The 16,816-nt window shown below is 46.8% G+C and overlaps 1 protein-coding gene across 27 annotated transcripts in view; it reads left to right on the top strand.

Annotated features, from left to right (window-relative positions):
• RIN2 (Ras and Rab interactor 2) overlaps positions 1 to 15,902 on the top strand; it is a 208,669-nt gene extending 192,767 nt beyond the window's left edge. For all 27 annotated transcript variants that reach the window (XM_086333735.1, XM_086333714.1, XM_086333724.1 and 24 more), the window contains 4 exons: positions 3,467 to 3,772; positions 6,126 to 6,257; positions 10,802 to 10,965; positions 14,060 to 15,902. In XM_086333735.1, the coding sequence (XP_086189861.1) occupies positions 3,467 to 3,772; positions 6,126 to 6,257; positions 10,802 to 10,965; positions 14,060 to 14,383 (926 nt within the window). In that variant the 3' untranslated portion in view covers positions 14,384 to 15,902. The remainder of the gene's footprint in view (positions 1 to 3,466; positions 3,773 to 6,125; positions 6,258 to 10,801; positions 10,966 to 14,059) is intronic.
• The last annotated feature ends 914 nt before the right edge of the window (positions 15,903 to 16,816 follow it).

The following is a 16,816-nucleotide window of genomic DNA, read 5'->3' as shown; positions in this document are numbered from 1 at the left end:
CTGGGTTTCCTCAGCTATAAAATAAAGAAATCACAGTCCTCCCACCAGGGGTTTGGTGGAGGAGCTGAAGAGTCAGTGCATGTAAAGTGCCTAGAATAGCATCATTCTTGGATGTAAAGCAACCAGAGATGGTAGGGGAAAACGGATAGTAGTAATTTATAAGCCATATGACTGATCTGATCTTTTGTTCTGAGCTAGTCCACATTCTGAAAGATTTTCTGTTCCTTTTGTTTCCTAAAATCATTTTTCCCTCTTGCTTCATAAGCACGACCTTCTTTTCCTTTTGGAGAGACTCAGGTACTGGGTCCTTGTCATTTGGACTTTTTTTCTTATTCATTGTATTTATTAAAGATTTGTGAGGATGGGGAGGGGTGATTAGGAGTGAAGACATGAAAAAGAAAGCAGAGAGACCAGTTTTTCTTATTTCTAAATTATAGCCTTTTAAAAATGTTCTAAAAATTTGTTTCTTTGGGGATTTTAAGGCAATGGGTCCTGGATGTCAACCCTCCTAGCAAATTTCCACTGTTGCATTTCCTACTAAGACTAGAGTTTGTGGCTCAAAGGTCAGCATCAGCACCCCTTCCCTGGGGACAAGGATGAGTTGCTCAAGAGACTCACTCAGCTGGCTGGTGACGAGCTGTCTGCTGTCAGCCCCAGGAACAGCATAGAACCTTTTGGAGATGGTTTGTGTGCACACTCTGGCCCTGAGATGATCAGACTTGCTCGGAATTTAAAAGTTGCCCTTGGGGTTCAAGGTGAAAAGCCCAGGCTGGTCTCTAGGTGTTTTCGGTTGGCTTGATTTATACACATGGCTATTGAGGTTTAACGTGTATCCATGAAGTGTATAAATTTCAAGTGCTTAGCTTGACAATTCTTTATCCATGTATCAACCACAGGCATCTACCATCTCCACCCCCTGAGAGTGTCCCCCGAAGCCCCGTTTATTTCTCAGGACGACTGCCATCCCGACCTGTCATCATAAATTGGTTTTGCCTGTCCTTGAGCTTTGTGTAAGCATCGTGCTAAAGGAGACAACTCTTGTGTGTCTGGCTTTTTTTATACAGATTGTGTCTTGGAGACTCAGCCAGTTGTGTCCGGAGCAGCAGCATGCTCTTTTTCATGGAATGAATCTTCCATGTCTGCATTCCATTTTCTGAATTCCATTGTGTGTATATCTCCTGGCATCTATGCCATTGGGTTGGGCCTTGGGTGCTTTCCAGATTGGGCCTGTTATGAGTAACACTGCTCCCAACATTCATGTGCGTCCTAATTAATGATTGACGTGGCTTTCTCCCCCCTTGATGACCTCCTTCCAGCAGAGGGAGGGGTCACCAGGAATGTGGCTGCAGAATCTTTAGAGCAGTAAACTGGTGAATGTTTATGAAACACCATGAACTTTAGAACTAAGAAATCATTGACTTTGAAAAGCAGGGTGTTCAGTTTTATGGGCTCAAGCAAACCATTAGACATCTCCAAGTCTCTGTTTCCTTATCTATAAAAAGCCCTATATCTGTTTCCTTATTCTATAAAAAGAATATGAATAGTCATATTGTGCAAAAATAATAGCGATACTATAGAATTAGATGAGATAATGAAATAAAGCCTAGCCCAACTGGGCACTCAATGTTAATTCCTATTGTTGACTTTTCATCCTAGTGGCTATTGGAAGTGAAGTCAGAGATGCTATATGACTTTCTAGAAGTTTATTGACACAGCATAACCAATGCAAACTTGGTTTTAATTTGTTTTAAAACAGTAATTTGTTTTAATGCCAGATGTGAAGAAATGTTGTTCTGTTTTTCTTCTTACTGTATAACCTCTTTTGCTTCAACCTTGGTTTCTACAGGTATGTCCTGCTTAGATTTCTCTTTGCCTCTGATCTTCTAATAATAGGTGATCATTTACAGTCTGTGTCATCTGATGTCTCTCAGGAATGCCAAGGGCCAGAGAGATAACTTGGCTATTTCTGTGGGTTCCTGGGCTTCCAAGATGAAATCGTATCCCTAAGTGTCGTATCCTAGGGGTGGTTGCTACCCAGGCAGCTTTGATGAGAACGTGAAACATTTGAGATGGAAAAACTGATGTGGAAGAAGCAGAGAGAGCTTCTCACGGCACAGACCCTCTTCAGACCAGAGCTCCAGCTTCGTGGTCCTGGTTACTGTACCGTCAGCTCCATTGGGCAAACCATTCCAAGAAAGAGGGGGAAATAATGCCTCCCACACCTAAGGGCATTTCCTAATTCTGAACAGAAACGCACTTCAAGAATTTTTAAATTTTCACTTTGTAATCAGCTCAGACATTCAAAAAAGTTGCAAAAAGTCAATGAAGAAATCATGTCTGCCCTTCACCCGGATTCCCGGTGTTAGTGCTTTTCTGTTGACACACACACACGCACTCATGTGCACACACACGCTCACACACACATATACACATGCACACATCCCCTCCTTTTATCTAAATCATGAGCACTAGTTGCAGGCATTGTATCCCTTTTTCCCTAAATACTTAGTGGGTATTTATCTAAAAATAGGGACATTGTGTTACAAAACTGCAGTAACATTAACTTTCATTAACTTTCACGGAAGAGTCATTCTTTGAAAAAGAGCACACTGTTGCTCCAGACACAGCTGGCCGAGTCTCCAAGATACAGTCTGTGTGAAAGAAGCCAGATTCACTGTTAACAATATTATCTAATCTGCAGACTTTATTCAGATCTCATCTAATGCCCCACTATGTCCTTTATAGTAAATGACAGAAAGACTTTTTTGGTCCAGAATCCAATCCAAGATACCATGTGCATTTAGTTGAATTTTTCCCTCAGGAAATATTTTGAGGGAGCTGGTACCCTTGCTATTAGCAAATCCTTCTTTTAACATAACACATTTGCTTAGCTGTTCACTGACTCTTCAGTGGAAAGACTGGGTCAAAAGCGTACCTTCTAGAATATTCACCTGTGCTTATGGGTGAGAAGGTATAAAAGTAGTTAAAACAAATATATTCAGTTGTATTGACTGCATGCAAGAGAGACTGTAAAAATGTTAGGGGAGATTCACTCTTCTTGGCTTTACTGAAGAAAAAAAAGTGTGGTGTGTGAATGCGTGTGTGCTGTGCTTAGTCGCTCAGTGTCCAACTCTTTGCAATCCCATGGACTGTAGCCTGCCAGTTCCTCTGTCCATGGGAATTCTCCAGGCAAGAACACTGGAGTGGGTTGCCATTTCCTTCTCCAGGGGATCCTCCCAACCCAGGGATCGAACCCAGGTCTCCCACACCACAGGCAGATTGTTTACTGTCCAAGCCACCAGGGAAGCCTGATGTGGAGCTAAATTTTGGTTGATTGGCTGTGCAGTTGGGACATGTCTGCCCGATAACCAATGCACGGAGTTGCGGGTGTCCATTTCCAGAAAGCAGGCCCTACGTTTCTTCTTTCTTTAGACAATGGTCACAGTAGCTGTGCTTTCTTTGGCAGACGTGGTGCTGGAGAAAGCCATGCACAAGTGCATCCTGAAGCCCCTGAAGGGCCACATCGAGGCCATGCTGAAGCACTTCCACGTGGCTGATGGCTCATGGAAACAACTCAAGGAGAACCTACAGCTCGTGCGGCAGAGGAATCCCCAGGAGCTAGGCGTCTTTGCCCCCACCCCTGACTTTGTGGACGTGGAGAAAATCAAGGTCAAGTTCATGACCATGCAGAAGATGTATTCGCCAGAAAAGAAGGTCATGCTGCTGCTCAGAGTCTGCAAGCTCATCTATACCGTCATGGAGAACAACTCAGGTGAGGCTACCACCCCATCCAGGCTCTTGGCCCTCCGATGGGGCTGGGACGTGTTGGGCTTTCCAGTCCCCAACTGCTCTTCCTTTCAGCTTCTTGACCTCACCAAGGGCCTCATAAAAATGCAGGTGTTACTCTGGTTCTGGCAAATTAGTCCACATGCAACAAACTACAGCACCAAAAATCCAGGACAGGGCAACAAGAGTTTTGTACAATGCCAATTTATAAAAGCTTTAGTTCAGAAACTTCCCTGGCAATCCAGTGGTTAAGACTGCATTTCCAACACAGAGAGCAAGAGTTAGATACCTGGTCAGGGATCTAAGATTCCACATGCCTTGTGGCCAAAACATCAAAACAAATAGAAGCAGTATTGTGACAAATTCAATAAAGACTTTAAAAATTGGTCCATATCCAAAAAAGAAAAAAAAAAAAAAAAACCTTTAAAGAAGTTATGTTAAGATAAAAAAAAAAAAAAGATTTAATTCAGGGCAGTGGATACAGACTCAGTCTTGGGGTTTGAGTTGAGACCTGGCTCTGGGAATGGGTTCATTAACTGTGTGGCTTCGGCCTCCGTAATCAACCTTCCAAGCTGCAGTTCTGTTCTTGTCCTGGGTATGACCTTAGCCTTCCTCCTAAGGTGGGCATTAGACAGGTCAATGTTTGCACAGCCCCAAGCGTGGTGGAGATAGTTCCAATTATTCCTATTGTTACTGCATTCTGGCCCGTGAGAGCCTGTGTCCATGATAGCATGGGTCAGAAACTTGGAGCATTCAGCTCTCGTTATAGTCATTTATCGGCCATCCCTTCTTTGCCCTGAGCTGATGCAGTGCAATAGGAATTCACACATGTCAGCCCTCAGGTTTCCCCAGGGCTCCTCCATGTAGATGTGAGAGTGACCCTGATTTATGGGTAGTGATGAGTCCTGTGGTACCCCAGGTCTTGGGTGAGCCTTTTTAATTTCCTGGATGGTCACAGTGTTTCCAGGAGAGAAATTGCTTCCTGGAGAGACAGCAGAGAGAAAACACAGGCTCTGTTTCTCACGGCTGGAGGAGGTCACCATGCGCATGCACTTTGCAGATTGTTGAGCAGAAACGTTAACATGTGAACGCCCAGGTGGTGATGCTGGCGGATGAACACCGCCTCTGAAACATACTTCACATGGAAGAAATGTATTTTCTTTTATTTTTTGGCTGAGCCAAGCAGCATGTGGGTCTTAGTTCCCCAACCAGGAATTGAACTTGCGCCCTCTGCCTTGGAAATGTAGAGTCTTAACCCCTGGATATCCAGGGAAGTCCCAAAAAGTGTATTTTCTGTAGTCTGTCAAATTATTTATAAGAAGTCCCCTACATTATATCTGCACAGGATTCTGTTCTCAGGCAGTTTCTCAACCTTAGCACTAATAGCATTACAGCTGGCTAGTCCTTTGCTGTGGAAACATCCCACTTCCTCTAGGAAGTTTATTGGCATCCGGATGCATGCTATTTGCACGCCCACCCTCCAGTCATGAGCTTGAAAGATGTCTCCAGACAGTGCCAGACTTCCCTAGGAGGCAGAGTCACCGCTAGTTGAGAATCTCTGTCATAATAAAACAGTACAGACTGACCATTTTTTTGGTCAGATATTAATTAGATGTATTTATTCAGTGTACAGCGATTGAGCACATTTAAGTCACACTGAAGATGGAGAAGGACAAGTTGTTCCTTGCTCCAGTTGGTTTTGGTCACTATGTTTTGGTTAATTTGCACAGAAAGCAATAGGAAGGAAGACACAAAGGAGAAACATCATAAGTAGACACTTAACGCAAATGTTTTATTCTGTCACTTGCTGAAAAGTTAAACCCTTTAAAAATAAAAAGACTGTTTTATTGCACGTGTGTGCATGCTCAGTCATGTCCGACTCTTTGCGATCCTATGGACTGTAGTCCAGTAGGCTCCTCTGTCCATGGGATTCCCCTGGCAAGAATGCTGGAGTGGGTTGCCCACTCCAGTAGATCCAGGGGATCTTCCCGACCCAGGGATCAAGCCTGCGTCTACCTGCCTCTCCTGCACTGAGGCGGATTCTTTACCGCTGAGCCACCAGGGAAGCCCCATTTTATTGCTTGCATTGAGGCATCTCATGGAAGTGGGAAAACAATCTCCCCTGTGTTCACTGACTCGGACATTCATCCTGAAATTGTGAGTTAGGGTCAGCCTCTGATGAGGGCAGTGGGGAGGAGCCCTCCCACCGTAGAATTCCAGAAACACCCACCTCACTTCCCCTGCATGGCTGTTTGCTAATAAAAGCAGCAAGTAGGACATGAAAGGGAGAAATGTGGCTAAAAATACCCCGTCTGTCCCCCCCTTTCTTCCTACTCCAGGGAGGATGTACGGAGCAGATGACTTTTTGCCGGTCCTGACCTATGTCATAGCACAATGTGACATGCTGGAGCTAGACACGGAGGTCGAGTACATGATGGAGCTTCTGGATCCGTCCCTGCTACATGGAGAAGGTAGCAGGCTTTTGGAGAAGTGGGAGGAACTGGGTGCTTTCCTTCAGTTTTATTTTCTTTTCTTTGTAAATTGAAGCAGAGTTCGCGGAACATGAGATAACCATTTGAAAATGAGCAATGCAAATGCCCTGGCAGTCCAGTGGTTAAGAAAATGAGCAATGCAATAGCCCTTAGTACATTCATGGTTAAACTAAAATTAACTATTGTAAAGTGACAATTCTGTAGCATTTAGTCCAGTTGCAATTTGGGGCAATCCTCCAACTCTTTTCAGCTCCAAAACATTTTCATCCCTCCAAATAAAACCTCAGATCCACCTGGCACTTACATGGGTGCTTCTTGACATATTCAGGGTTAACAGCCGTTTTAGTTTTGCTCATGTATGAGAAGGTACTGACTTTTTTCCAGATTACAGAGGTCATAGTGTTGGTCGCAGAAAATTTGGAGAAGTCGGAAAAACACACAAAACAATGCAACCCTGCCATAATTATACTTCACCGAGATTGCTTAGTTGCAGTAAAAAAAAATACATATATATACCATTCAGTAGAATCAGGGCCATTTTTTAAAAGAAATGGTTTCTTTGATTTCACAGGGAAGCTGTAAAGTTTTGCTGCAGAATATTTCCACTGCCAGAACAACTGCCCACTGTGTGTCTGTGAATCGGACAAAGGCCTATCTTTTGTTTTCATCTTTATTTTTTAAATTTGATTTTCAAGATGATAATAGCATCAGTGATTTCCTTTTCTTAAAAAAAAAAAAAAAAGATAGCACCTGCTTATCGTTAACATAAAACCACAGTGGAGTAAAAAAATCCAGGCGATTTGCTTTCAACTTACTTTGTCAGTTCAGTCATCCTCCTCCTGTCTGCCTCATTGCAACACGTCTTCACAGGAATCCCTCTCCTTACACAAGGGTTAGGTATTTTATCATGGAAATAATTAGGGTGTTTGTCACCATGGTGCACAGGCCTGAAATAACAAGGACTCTTGTATGAGCTTGTCTTAAAGGGGATCAGATCGGAGCTTGTTCAGCCTGTGTATCCTGACAATTCATTTCATGTGTCTCAGCCCAGATGGACTCTGAGTGATGAATTGGCACCTAACATTTTTTCCTCTAGTGAGTTTTAGTCTGGGCTTGAGTAAAAAGGTCCATCCACATGCCGATGGGATTCCCCAGGGAATGTATCATCCCGGGATTTTCCCTGGAGGAGACAGCAGTGCAGTCACCCCCCAAACGTGTGCATTAATTCCCTTGGTCCCCAGGACCTGGCTCTGGGTCAGAGGGTCTGACCTCCAGGGAGCCCTGTGGTCCCCCTCTAGCCCTGCAGGGACCCGCTGACTCAGGACCAGTGATGAGTATCTTCACCCATCCCTTTACCTCTTCCCGGTTTATCTCCCCTCATTAATATAAACTGATGCTGAGGCCGGACCCTCCAGGATAAACTGCCCAGACCCTGCCCGGAGCCTTCCTCCCTGGCTCTGCCCTGGGGTTCCCAGGAGGGAGGGAGCACGTGGCTTTGTCCAGGGACCAGGAGGAGACATACATTCATCTCCGTGCCCTTCTTTTCTTTCTTCCACGGCATTATTATTATAATTGAATATGCATCGAGGATTTTTTTGAGCCTCAGTCATGTTTAATTCTAGTGATAAGTGTGCTGAACTCTTGGGGCTTCGGGGAAAGGGCATGCCAGCCTCCCTCAGAAAATTACCATTCTGTTGCTGTCAGTGTGCACTTGGGACAAACACGTGCTTACATCCTGTGACCTGAGGATGGAGACAGCCACTTCCTGTCACCTTTCCCAGCATTTCTCCAGAGTGAGGCACTGCCCAGGGTACTGTGTCAGTGACAGGTGGGCGGGTCCTCACCTCCGGGAATCACAGAGAAAGACAAGGACACAGCTAAAAAACACACAGAGCAGTCAGTCAAGTCAGGGTTTCACTGGAGCCTGCCTTCACTCAGCCATGTCCTGGCTTCTTGGGCTCCTGGCTGGGAGGACCGGGCGGCCCTGTCAGGCTGGCAGACCAGGAGGAGACACATGGCTGGTCCTGCCCTGCATCCTGCCCCACTGCCCAAAGCACAGCCCACACCAGTTTTCTGCCGTTTAAGCAGGTAATTTCATTTACGCAAAAGACATCATAGAATCCCTTTGACGTGCACAGCCCTAGTGGCAGGGTTAGTTTTGCTGAAATTTAAACCTTAACTTTAATTGCATCCACATGTTTCCAAGTGTGGTCAGTTTTGTGCTTCCAGCATTTGGAGTTTTCTCCTTAGTGGCCTGAACTTTGAGCCATGGAGTGAAAAATTTGACATTCAAAGGAAACCAACCCCTCCCCAACTCAACAGTCATGGTCCCTCCAAGTCCAAGCTCCAATTCTGACACCTCCACAAGCCTCTCTTGAGTCCTTAGGTCCACATTGGTTTTTTCTGAAATCCTCTGTGTCACATTTAAATTCCATACTACTGAGTTTCTCACTCAATCATGTGATTTGTTCATGGGTAAAATATTTAGTAAAACTCAGCCACTCGAAACTCTCTACTGTGTACCGTGGGGGCTGCCTTAGAAAGCTTATAGCTGAGTGGTAAATCTGCTAAATTAAGATGACTCTGAACAAAAAGGCTGACCTACAATGGATACACAGAAGGTGTGCTGCTCAGAGTGGGCGAGAGGATGCTACAGTAAGTGATAACCTCCAGGGACGTCCCTGGTGGTCCAGTGGTTAGGACTTCAGCTTCCAATGCAGGGGATGCAAGTTCGATCCCTGGTCGGGGAGCTAAGCTCCTACACGCCTCCCTGCCAAAAAACCAAATCATAAAATAGAAACAGTATTGTAACAAACTCAGAAAAGACTTTTAAAATGGTCCACATCAAAAAACCTTAAAAAAAAAAAAAAGACCCCCAAATCTCTGCCGGTGACCTGAAAACCACAAAACTGTTTCTCAGATTCCACGTCCAGTATGACTTAGGGGGGCGTTCAACTGGTTTCCTAGATGGTGGACCACCTGCCATCTTGAGTGTTGACCAGAGAGAAAGTTCTTGTGTTAACTTAGGGTCTTGTGTTAACACTCAGTACTTTGGCGGTGGAAGTGACACTTGGCAGACAAAGCTCATTTAACCGCAGCTAACTTCTGGTCCCTGCATGAATAACAGGCCAATATCCGTTTTCTTTTAATGTATTTATGGAGCAGGGACTCAGATTCTAATTTTTACAAACCCAGCCGGGCTCTGTACCTGGCTCAAGGTGGAGATTCAACAGGTATTTGGACCAAGAATGTCTCTCAGTCCACAACATGCAGTGTCCAGTTGCGGAAAGAAAAGTGCAGTCGCTCAGTAGTGTCCGACTCTGCAACCCCATGGACTGTAGCTTACCAGGCTCCCGTTGTGGAGTTTGTAATAAACATCTAGTGCGCCCTCTAGTGTTTCTCCAGCGAAGAGCTTTACAAGTTCCAGAAAGGCACCTCCATCGTATTGGGTTAACCAAAAAGTTCTTTCCGGTTTTCCTGTAATATCTTATAGGAAAACCAGAATGAACTTATTCGACAACCCTATAGTTTAGGACCAACCTGTGAACACATTTACATGCCTTTCGGAGTATTGTAAGTGTTTTTAACACTCCCTCAGACATAAGAGGACTTCCCTGGTGGCTCAGCCGGTAAAGTATCTGCCAGCAATGTAGGAGACCCCGGGTTCAATTCCTGGGTCGGGAAGATCCCCTGGAGAAGGGAAAGTCTACTCACTCCAGTATTCTTGCCTGGAGAATCCTCGTGGACAGAGGAGCCTGGTGGGCTACAGTCCATGGGGTCGCAAACAGTTATACACAACTGAGCACCTCAGCACAGCACAAACATAGGAAATCATTCCCAAATGCTCCGGCAAAAGGGGCGTCACTTCCTTTTCCTTATAAATTAACCTTTTCTTAAATGTCCTGTTCTGTGAGTCCCTATGTAAGGGTAGGAAAGGGAAGCATGAGGGAGCGGTTCTTTTGAAAAACCCATATTATTGTAAGCACACTTGTATGTTCTGTATTTCTTTCAAAGTGTATAGTTCACTTAAAATTTAGAACATATGAATTCTTAAATGAGAAGCTTCAAAGCAGGTGTTGCTAGGATGTGTGTGGACTCGTGTTCCTACCGGAAGGTGTTCTGACCTCAGCAGTGGACCCCACCGCCCTCATAAGCCACCACCCCCTCCCCCTCAATAGGTCAGGCTCCAGAGCTCTGACCTTTTCTGGAAAAGCATTTTCACAGTTGCACTTCGGTTGATTCTGTGAGTCTCAGCTTTGGAATGGAAATTCTATCAATGAAAGCACGGCCTGGTCCTCAGTCCCCAGGCAGTGCAGTGGCTCAGGTCTGGGTTAGCTGCACATCCGTGGGGAGGAATGCAGGAATGGATGGAAGAGGATTCTTTTGCTCAAAAAGAAAAATAAATAAAAAATGCATGTGGAAGAGAAGGGGCAAGGTGGAGCCTGACCTCCAACTCTGTGGTCACCCTCCTGTGGTCCCCAGAGGTGAACCCCTGGAGAACTCACTCTGTCTACCCTTTCCAGGAGGCTATTACCTGACGAGCGCCTACGGGGCCCTCTCCCTGATAAAGAACTTCCAGGAAGAGCAGGCGGCGCGGCTACTCAGCTCTGAGGCCAGGGACACCCTGAGGCAGTGGCACAAGCGCAGGACCACCACCCGGACCGTCCCCTCGGTGGATGACTTTCAGGTGTGTGTGGCCAGCAGCCTGGGTGGGCCCAGCTGCTTCCTCACGGCCCATGCGGCTCAGGGACGCCCCCCACTCCCCCTCCCGCCCCACTTTGTCCGATCATCCAGTGGAAAAGGGATATTTTAAACCACCTTCTGACCTTGTTGTTTCACTTCTCTCTTTTCCTTAAAAGAGAGAGAGGAAGAGAGAGAGAGAGTGTGTGTGTGTATGTGTGTGTGTGTGTGTGTGGATTTGGCCCAAGTTTTGCTGCCCTTAAGGAAATAGTCAGATGAGGGCAGGATTTCCTCCTGAAGATTCATCGTGGATACTGAGCACCTGGGCACTCAGGAAGCCTACAGGAAGGATGCTTTTGGCACAGGTGGCAAACAGGTGACCTGCCATATGGAAACAGCTCTGTGAGGCCCTGCACTTGACCTGGCCTCTCTGAGAAGACGGAGGGGTGCAGTGACCCCATTCCTTTTTTCCTTTCCCTGTCCCCTACCCCCAAAACAGAAGACCCTAGGGTCTCACCGGCAGTGTCAGCTCTGGCAGCCTGGTAGGGCCAGAGCTGAAGCATGAGCATCTGAGCCCAGTCTTCTGAATTCCTCATCCAGAATTTTCTCTGTGCATGGACAGGTGCTTGGGAAGGTGGGGTTCCTATGGTGCATGCTTCCTGGAGAGGAGAGGCTGGTTGAGGCTGTAGAAATCTTGACCCAACACAGGATCACTTCATGGGCTTACAGTCTATGAAATGATGAGTGAGTCTGCATAGGTCTTCGAATACAATTTCAAAAGCTTCCAGCAGAACTGTGAACCCGGACTGAGTCCATGTGGTAAATTCCCAGGCAGGCCAGATTTGTCTCTGTGTCCCAATTCACTTTCCTTGCCCTTTTTGCCTTTTTAATGCTCTGAAAACACTCAAAAGGTACATTTGGTTTAAAGGAGCCTGTTGTGGAAAGGCAGGGTCAGCAAGGTGTTCTTGAGGATAGCTGTGCTCCCAGAAACTTCCTTCCCAAGCACATAAATCTAAAGGGCAAGAAGGCATCCTGTGCACCTCCCACCCCTGGGATGGTTGAAGAACATCCAGGTGTTAAGGGATTTAGCATTCATGGGCCCTTGGGATGCAGTGATTGTTAGCCATCTAGGCAGTGGTTCCTGAGGCTGCCCAGCCTCTAAGGAGAATCATGGAAAGAGGGCAGGAGAAAAGGAAAATGCATGTCCTTCCAATTCCCACCTTCCCCCAGTCCCCTGTCTCTATCTGGAGCTTCTCGACCAGAGACACCCCCCGGAGTCCACGGAGCCCTTGTCTCACGCACACCCCTCCCCACTGGCCTCACTCACCTTGCAGACGGACATCTTCTTAGAACAGGCCCAAGATGGGGATTGTCGGCTCTCAGCTTGGCTGTAGGAGCAAAGCCAGGAAGCGAGGCTGCACTTGGAACAGCTAAGTCAGGCTCACAGACGCGTCTGCTCACGCTGGAGTGGCAGCACCTCACCTCATGGGCAAGAGGCTAGAACGCTGGCCCTGCCACTCGCCTGCTGTGTGGCCTTGGGCAAGTTACCTAGCCTCTCTGTATTTCAGTTTCTTCCTTGGTCAAATGGGGATAGTGTAGGCCTCCTCCACAAAGTCCTCTCTAGGAGTCAGTGAGTGAATGCACACCAGGCGTGTGGACCACGTGTGCTGGGGGTGGGGTGCGGGAGGAGAGAGGAGGGGTAAGTAAAACAGGGCAGGTGTGTACTCAGAGGTGCCCTGAAACGTTCTGGTTCAGAGCCTCGACTTTATCATTCATGTGCAGAGTGCACTGTCCTTCCCTAGAGAGCTCTTTTTTCCATCAGCCCAGGAAACCTTCAGGGGAACCTCATGGGACCCAGGCAGAGGGCTTCACTCCCCTTCATGCCTGAGTAGGGCGGCCATGTTTTGAAAAGGAAGATGTATTTATTTTCTTTCTGAAAATCCGATATAACAGGGCCTCCCCTATAACCCCCACTCCTGAAGAAGTGGAACTGAAGAATAATTCGGGGCCACAGACTCTGGGAGAACTGAGCAGGAGGCTGGGACACCCTGCCCCTGGTCAGGACCCCAGTCTGTCCTGTGATGCCGCTCGCCTGGCACTGCTTATGACACGGGGCCTGCCAACACCCCCCACCCCCCCGACACCTCCCATTTCCACATGGCAGCACCCTGCACCCAGTCAGCGCATCTCCCAAGTCTTTCCACAGAATCCATGTCCCCCCCGCCCACCACCACCACCAACTTTTCCACAGGGCGTTCAGAGCCGCCTGGAGCCTTGCATTGGCTTCAGTGGTGTGAAATTGCCCTTAGGGGAGGGGAAGGATGGTCAGCTGTCTGCAGTAACACCAGAGCCCCTGCTTAGGCTTTGTGAAAGGCAGTCCAAACCAACAGGGCCTGTGTCCTCACGTTATGTGTCTCGCCCTGCTATTCTGGTTCAGGTTCTTCTGCCCTTTGGTTTAATTTTCAAACTGGGAATAAACCCGGCATCAGTTCTAGTTGACACTCTTTTTTTCGCTTGTGCACAACAGAAATTTATTTCTCACAATTTTGGAGGCTAGAGGGACAAGATCGGGGTAGCAGTAAGTTGACACTCTTTACCAGGAATTTCTCAGCCCAGCTTTATAAAAGGGACTGAAAGAGCAGGTCTGAACAGACTTCCTGCTTCTGACATTTGAGATGAATTACAGGACTTCCCTGGTGGCTCGTTGGTAAAGAATCCGCCTGCCAATGCAGGAAACTCGGGTACAATCCCTGGGTTGGAAAAATCCCCTGGATCTGGCAACCCACTCCAGTATTCTGGCCTGGAGAATCCCATGGACAGAGGAGCCTGGCGGGCTACAGTCCGTGGGGTTGCAAAGAGTCGGACACGACTGAGCGACTAAACGACAACAACAGTACAGCAACCCAGACCACACAGCGTGCTCGCCACTGTCCCGCCTGGGATCAGCCCCCTTCCCTACCTGGGGCCTCGTGTCCTGACACCGGATGTCCTGGTGAGGCTCACCTGCCAGCCTCTCCTTGGCATCCCATGGGTTCACCTGTGCCGTCTCTCTTCCTCTTCTGACTCTGTACCCCCGAATCTCTTTCCCATCCCCCCTGCAGAATTACCTCCGGGTTGCATTCCAGGAGGTCAACAGTGGCTGCACTGGAAAGACCCTCCTCGTAAGGCCGTACGTCACCACTGAAGATGTGTGTCAGCTTTGTGCCGAGAAGTTCAAGGTGGCCGAGCCCCAGGAGTACAGCCTCTTCCTCTTTGTGGACGAAACGTGGCAGCAGCTCGCAGAGGACACATACCCACAGAAGATCAAGGCCGAGCTGCACAGCCGGCCACAGCCCCACGTCTTCCACTTCGTCTACAAGCGCATCAAGAAGGATCCTTATGGCATCATCTTCCAGAACGGGGAGGAAGACCTCAGCACCTCCTAGGGGACTCACAAGGCTTCCCAGTGGTGCATCCAAAGAGGAAGACTTAGGAACCTGGCCTCTGGCGTCCACGGGCTTGTGCAGTCACCTCCTTGAGGACCCGTGACCGAGCCATCCACAGGCCCAATTGGCCAAGGGCATCTTTAACCACGACTCCCCAGCGAGCTCGCTGAGGTTCAGCAAAGAGGAGGACCTGTCCTTCAGAGGTGGAGAGTTGCATCCAGTGGTTCAAGTGTCCTGGATAGCTTGCTGCCTACCCCTCAGCCAGGTTTCAGGTTGGCTCACGTGTGTGTATATGTACTGAATAAACATTTAAGAACCAGCTCCTCTCGAGTTCAGCAGCAGGCGTTTGACAAGACTGTCCGATGCAGTGCATCAAGGACCTCTCAGTTCTGTGGATGCCTTCATCCACCCTTCCTTCCTTTTTTTTTTTTTTTTTTACAAAGAGCCTTTGTGTTTTTATATATTTCATAGAAAATTTTATAGCAGTTGCAGGTAAACTGTCAGGATTGGTTTTTAAAATATTTTTGTAACTTTTAAGATATTCTATAATTATGCATGTGATTTTAACATTGATGCAAAAAAAGAAATCTCTTGCTGGATTTGAGAGTATTGCATTTTAAAAGTCTCTCTCCCGTAACTGGATGTTTCGGCCACTCTGTGGGGAGAGACGGCTGGGTTTCTTACAGCGGTGTATTTCTGACACTGGCCACAGGATGCCTTTGGGGATCTGATGTACTGTTTTTACCTTGTTCACGCTCAGTGCTATCGTGTTGTTTTGTGTTTTCACCAAGTGATGCTGACGATCAGGAGAGAAATGAATGTAGAGAGAGACTGAGAGGGAAATACAGACTCTTAACAGAAGACTAAGGAGTGGAGCCTGCTGGTTCAGGCTCCGTACAGGAAGTGGGAAAAGGAGATAGAAGGAACCACCTATGCCGAAAATACTGTAAATATGCAGTGAGGTTTGCAAAATCTGTCCCATGTTATTTGCTTTTGGAAGCAATTTTGAAAACCCCACGAGGAAAAAAAAAAAATTAGAGCAACAGTTTTTTTCCCCCTCTTTTCCACATAAATCAAAACTAACAGCATCAAATTCTATGGGGCAGAAACCACATAATGTGAGTTTCATCGAGTTAAATAAATACCTTTTGGAAAGGAGTTTGCCGATGCACCAAAAAAGCCTGTCTGTGTTGTAGGAATGTGTGGTGAAGTTCAATTTCTGTTTTATGAAACCTGTTTGGGTGGGGGTCTGGGGGTTGCACAGAGAATGAGTTCTTGTATTTGTGTCACACAGGTAGTTATGGAAATATGTTATTGTACTGTGTAAAGATGCCCAGTCATCTGATTTGTTTGGCTTTCTACTTTGTACCTTTTCAAGCTTTTGCTATACATCTGGAACCCTCAACACATACTGTGTTGTACTTCCTTTTGTAAATGATTTTTAATGGAGTTTTGCACATAACTCTTTGTAATACTGTACGATAATTCATGTGTGAAAATAATTCTTGCAATATCCTCACGTTGTCTCTTTTTCTTTGGGAAGCGGAGTGTAATGATGTACCACAGAGTGTTACGTAAAACTGGAATCCGTGCTGGTGTTTGTGGTTAGATAATCCTCAGACAGGAAACAGAAAAGTTGATGTGTTGTTTTTTTTTTTTTTTTTTTAGTCAGCTCGTATTCTGATAGGAGGCAAAAATCCAGCAGCAGAAGGAAAAGATGGTCTTCTAACCTGAAAGGATTTGGCATTTCTGGGAGCTCTGCAGACACTCCTCTCCCCACTCCGCTCCCTCTCTCCCCAGCCCCTGCTGCCCAGGTCTTATGTAACCTCTAAAGTGCCCAGGCTGAGAGTTTAGGGTTGTTGCAAAACCAACGTTGCAGAGGCTGCCCTGTTCCTGCTGCTTGGAGCCAAGCCTGGCAGAGAGCAATGGCACGATAAGTCCTTGTTGAAGGAACGAACTTTCTAACCCAGCAGTAGGATGGGCACTTTAAGATCAGAGCTATAGCTGAGCGGGCTGCCTGCTTTGTATATTTACAATGAATTGCAAATGACAGTTTGGTCCTGATGGTTGTGAGAGCGTCAGCTCTCCTTATCTTCCGAAGTCGGTACACTGCTGATTTCACGAGGGTCACAATGTCTGCATGGGGGACAGCTGGAGTAAACTTCGGTGAGATCAAAATAGGATGCTGGTGTGAGCAGAAGAAAACATCACAAGACAACCCCTGCTTTTGTCCTTGGGCAATGTTTCCATGCTAACATGACAGCATCACATGTCTCCTCACTTTTTTTCCCCCAACTCTGACAGTTCTCACTTCTCAAATTGCCAGGAAACAGATTTTGCTGCAGTTTGGAAGGAGTCAGAGGAGAATAAAAATATACATGCTGGGTGGAGGGAGAGGAAAACGTATTTCCAAATCTAAAAATATAAAAGTTG

This window comes from Bos grunniens, chromosome 13 (genome assembly GCF_055505025.1).
Source record: "Bos grunniens cultivar Pamir isolate PY7600 chromosome 13, Bosgru_T2T1.0, whole genome shotgun sequence".
In the NCBI taxonomy this organism is placed as follows: domain Eukaryota; kingdom Metazoa; phylum Chordata; class Mammalia; order Artiodactyla; family Bovidae; genus Bos; species Bos grunniens.
This window is presented reverse-complemented; position numbering and strand designations above follow the sequence as displayed.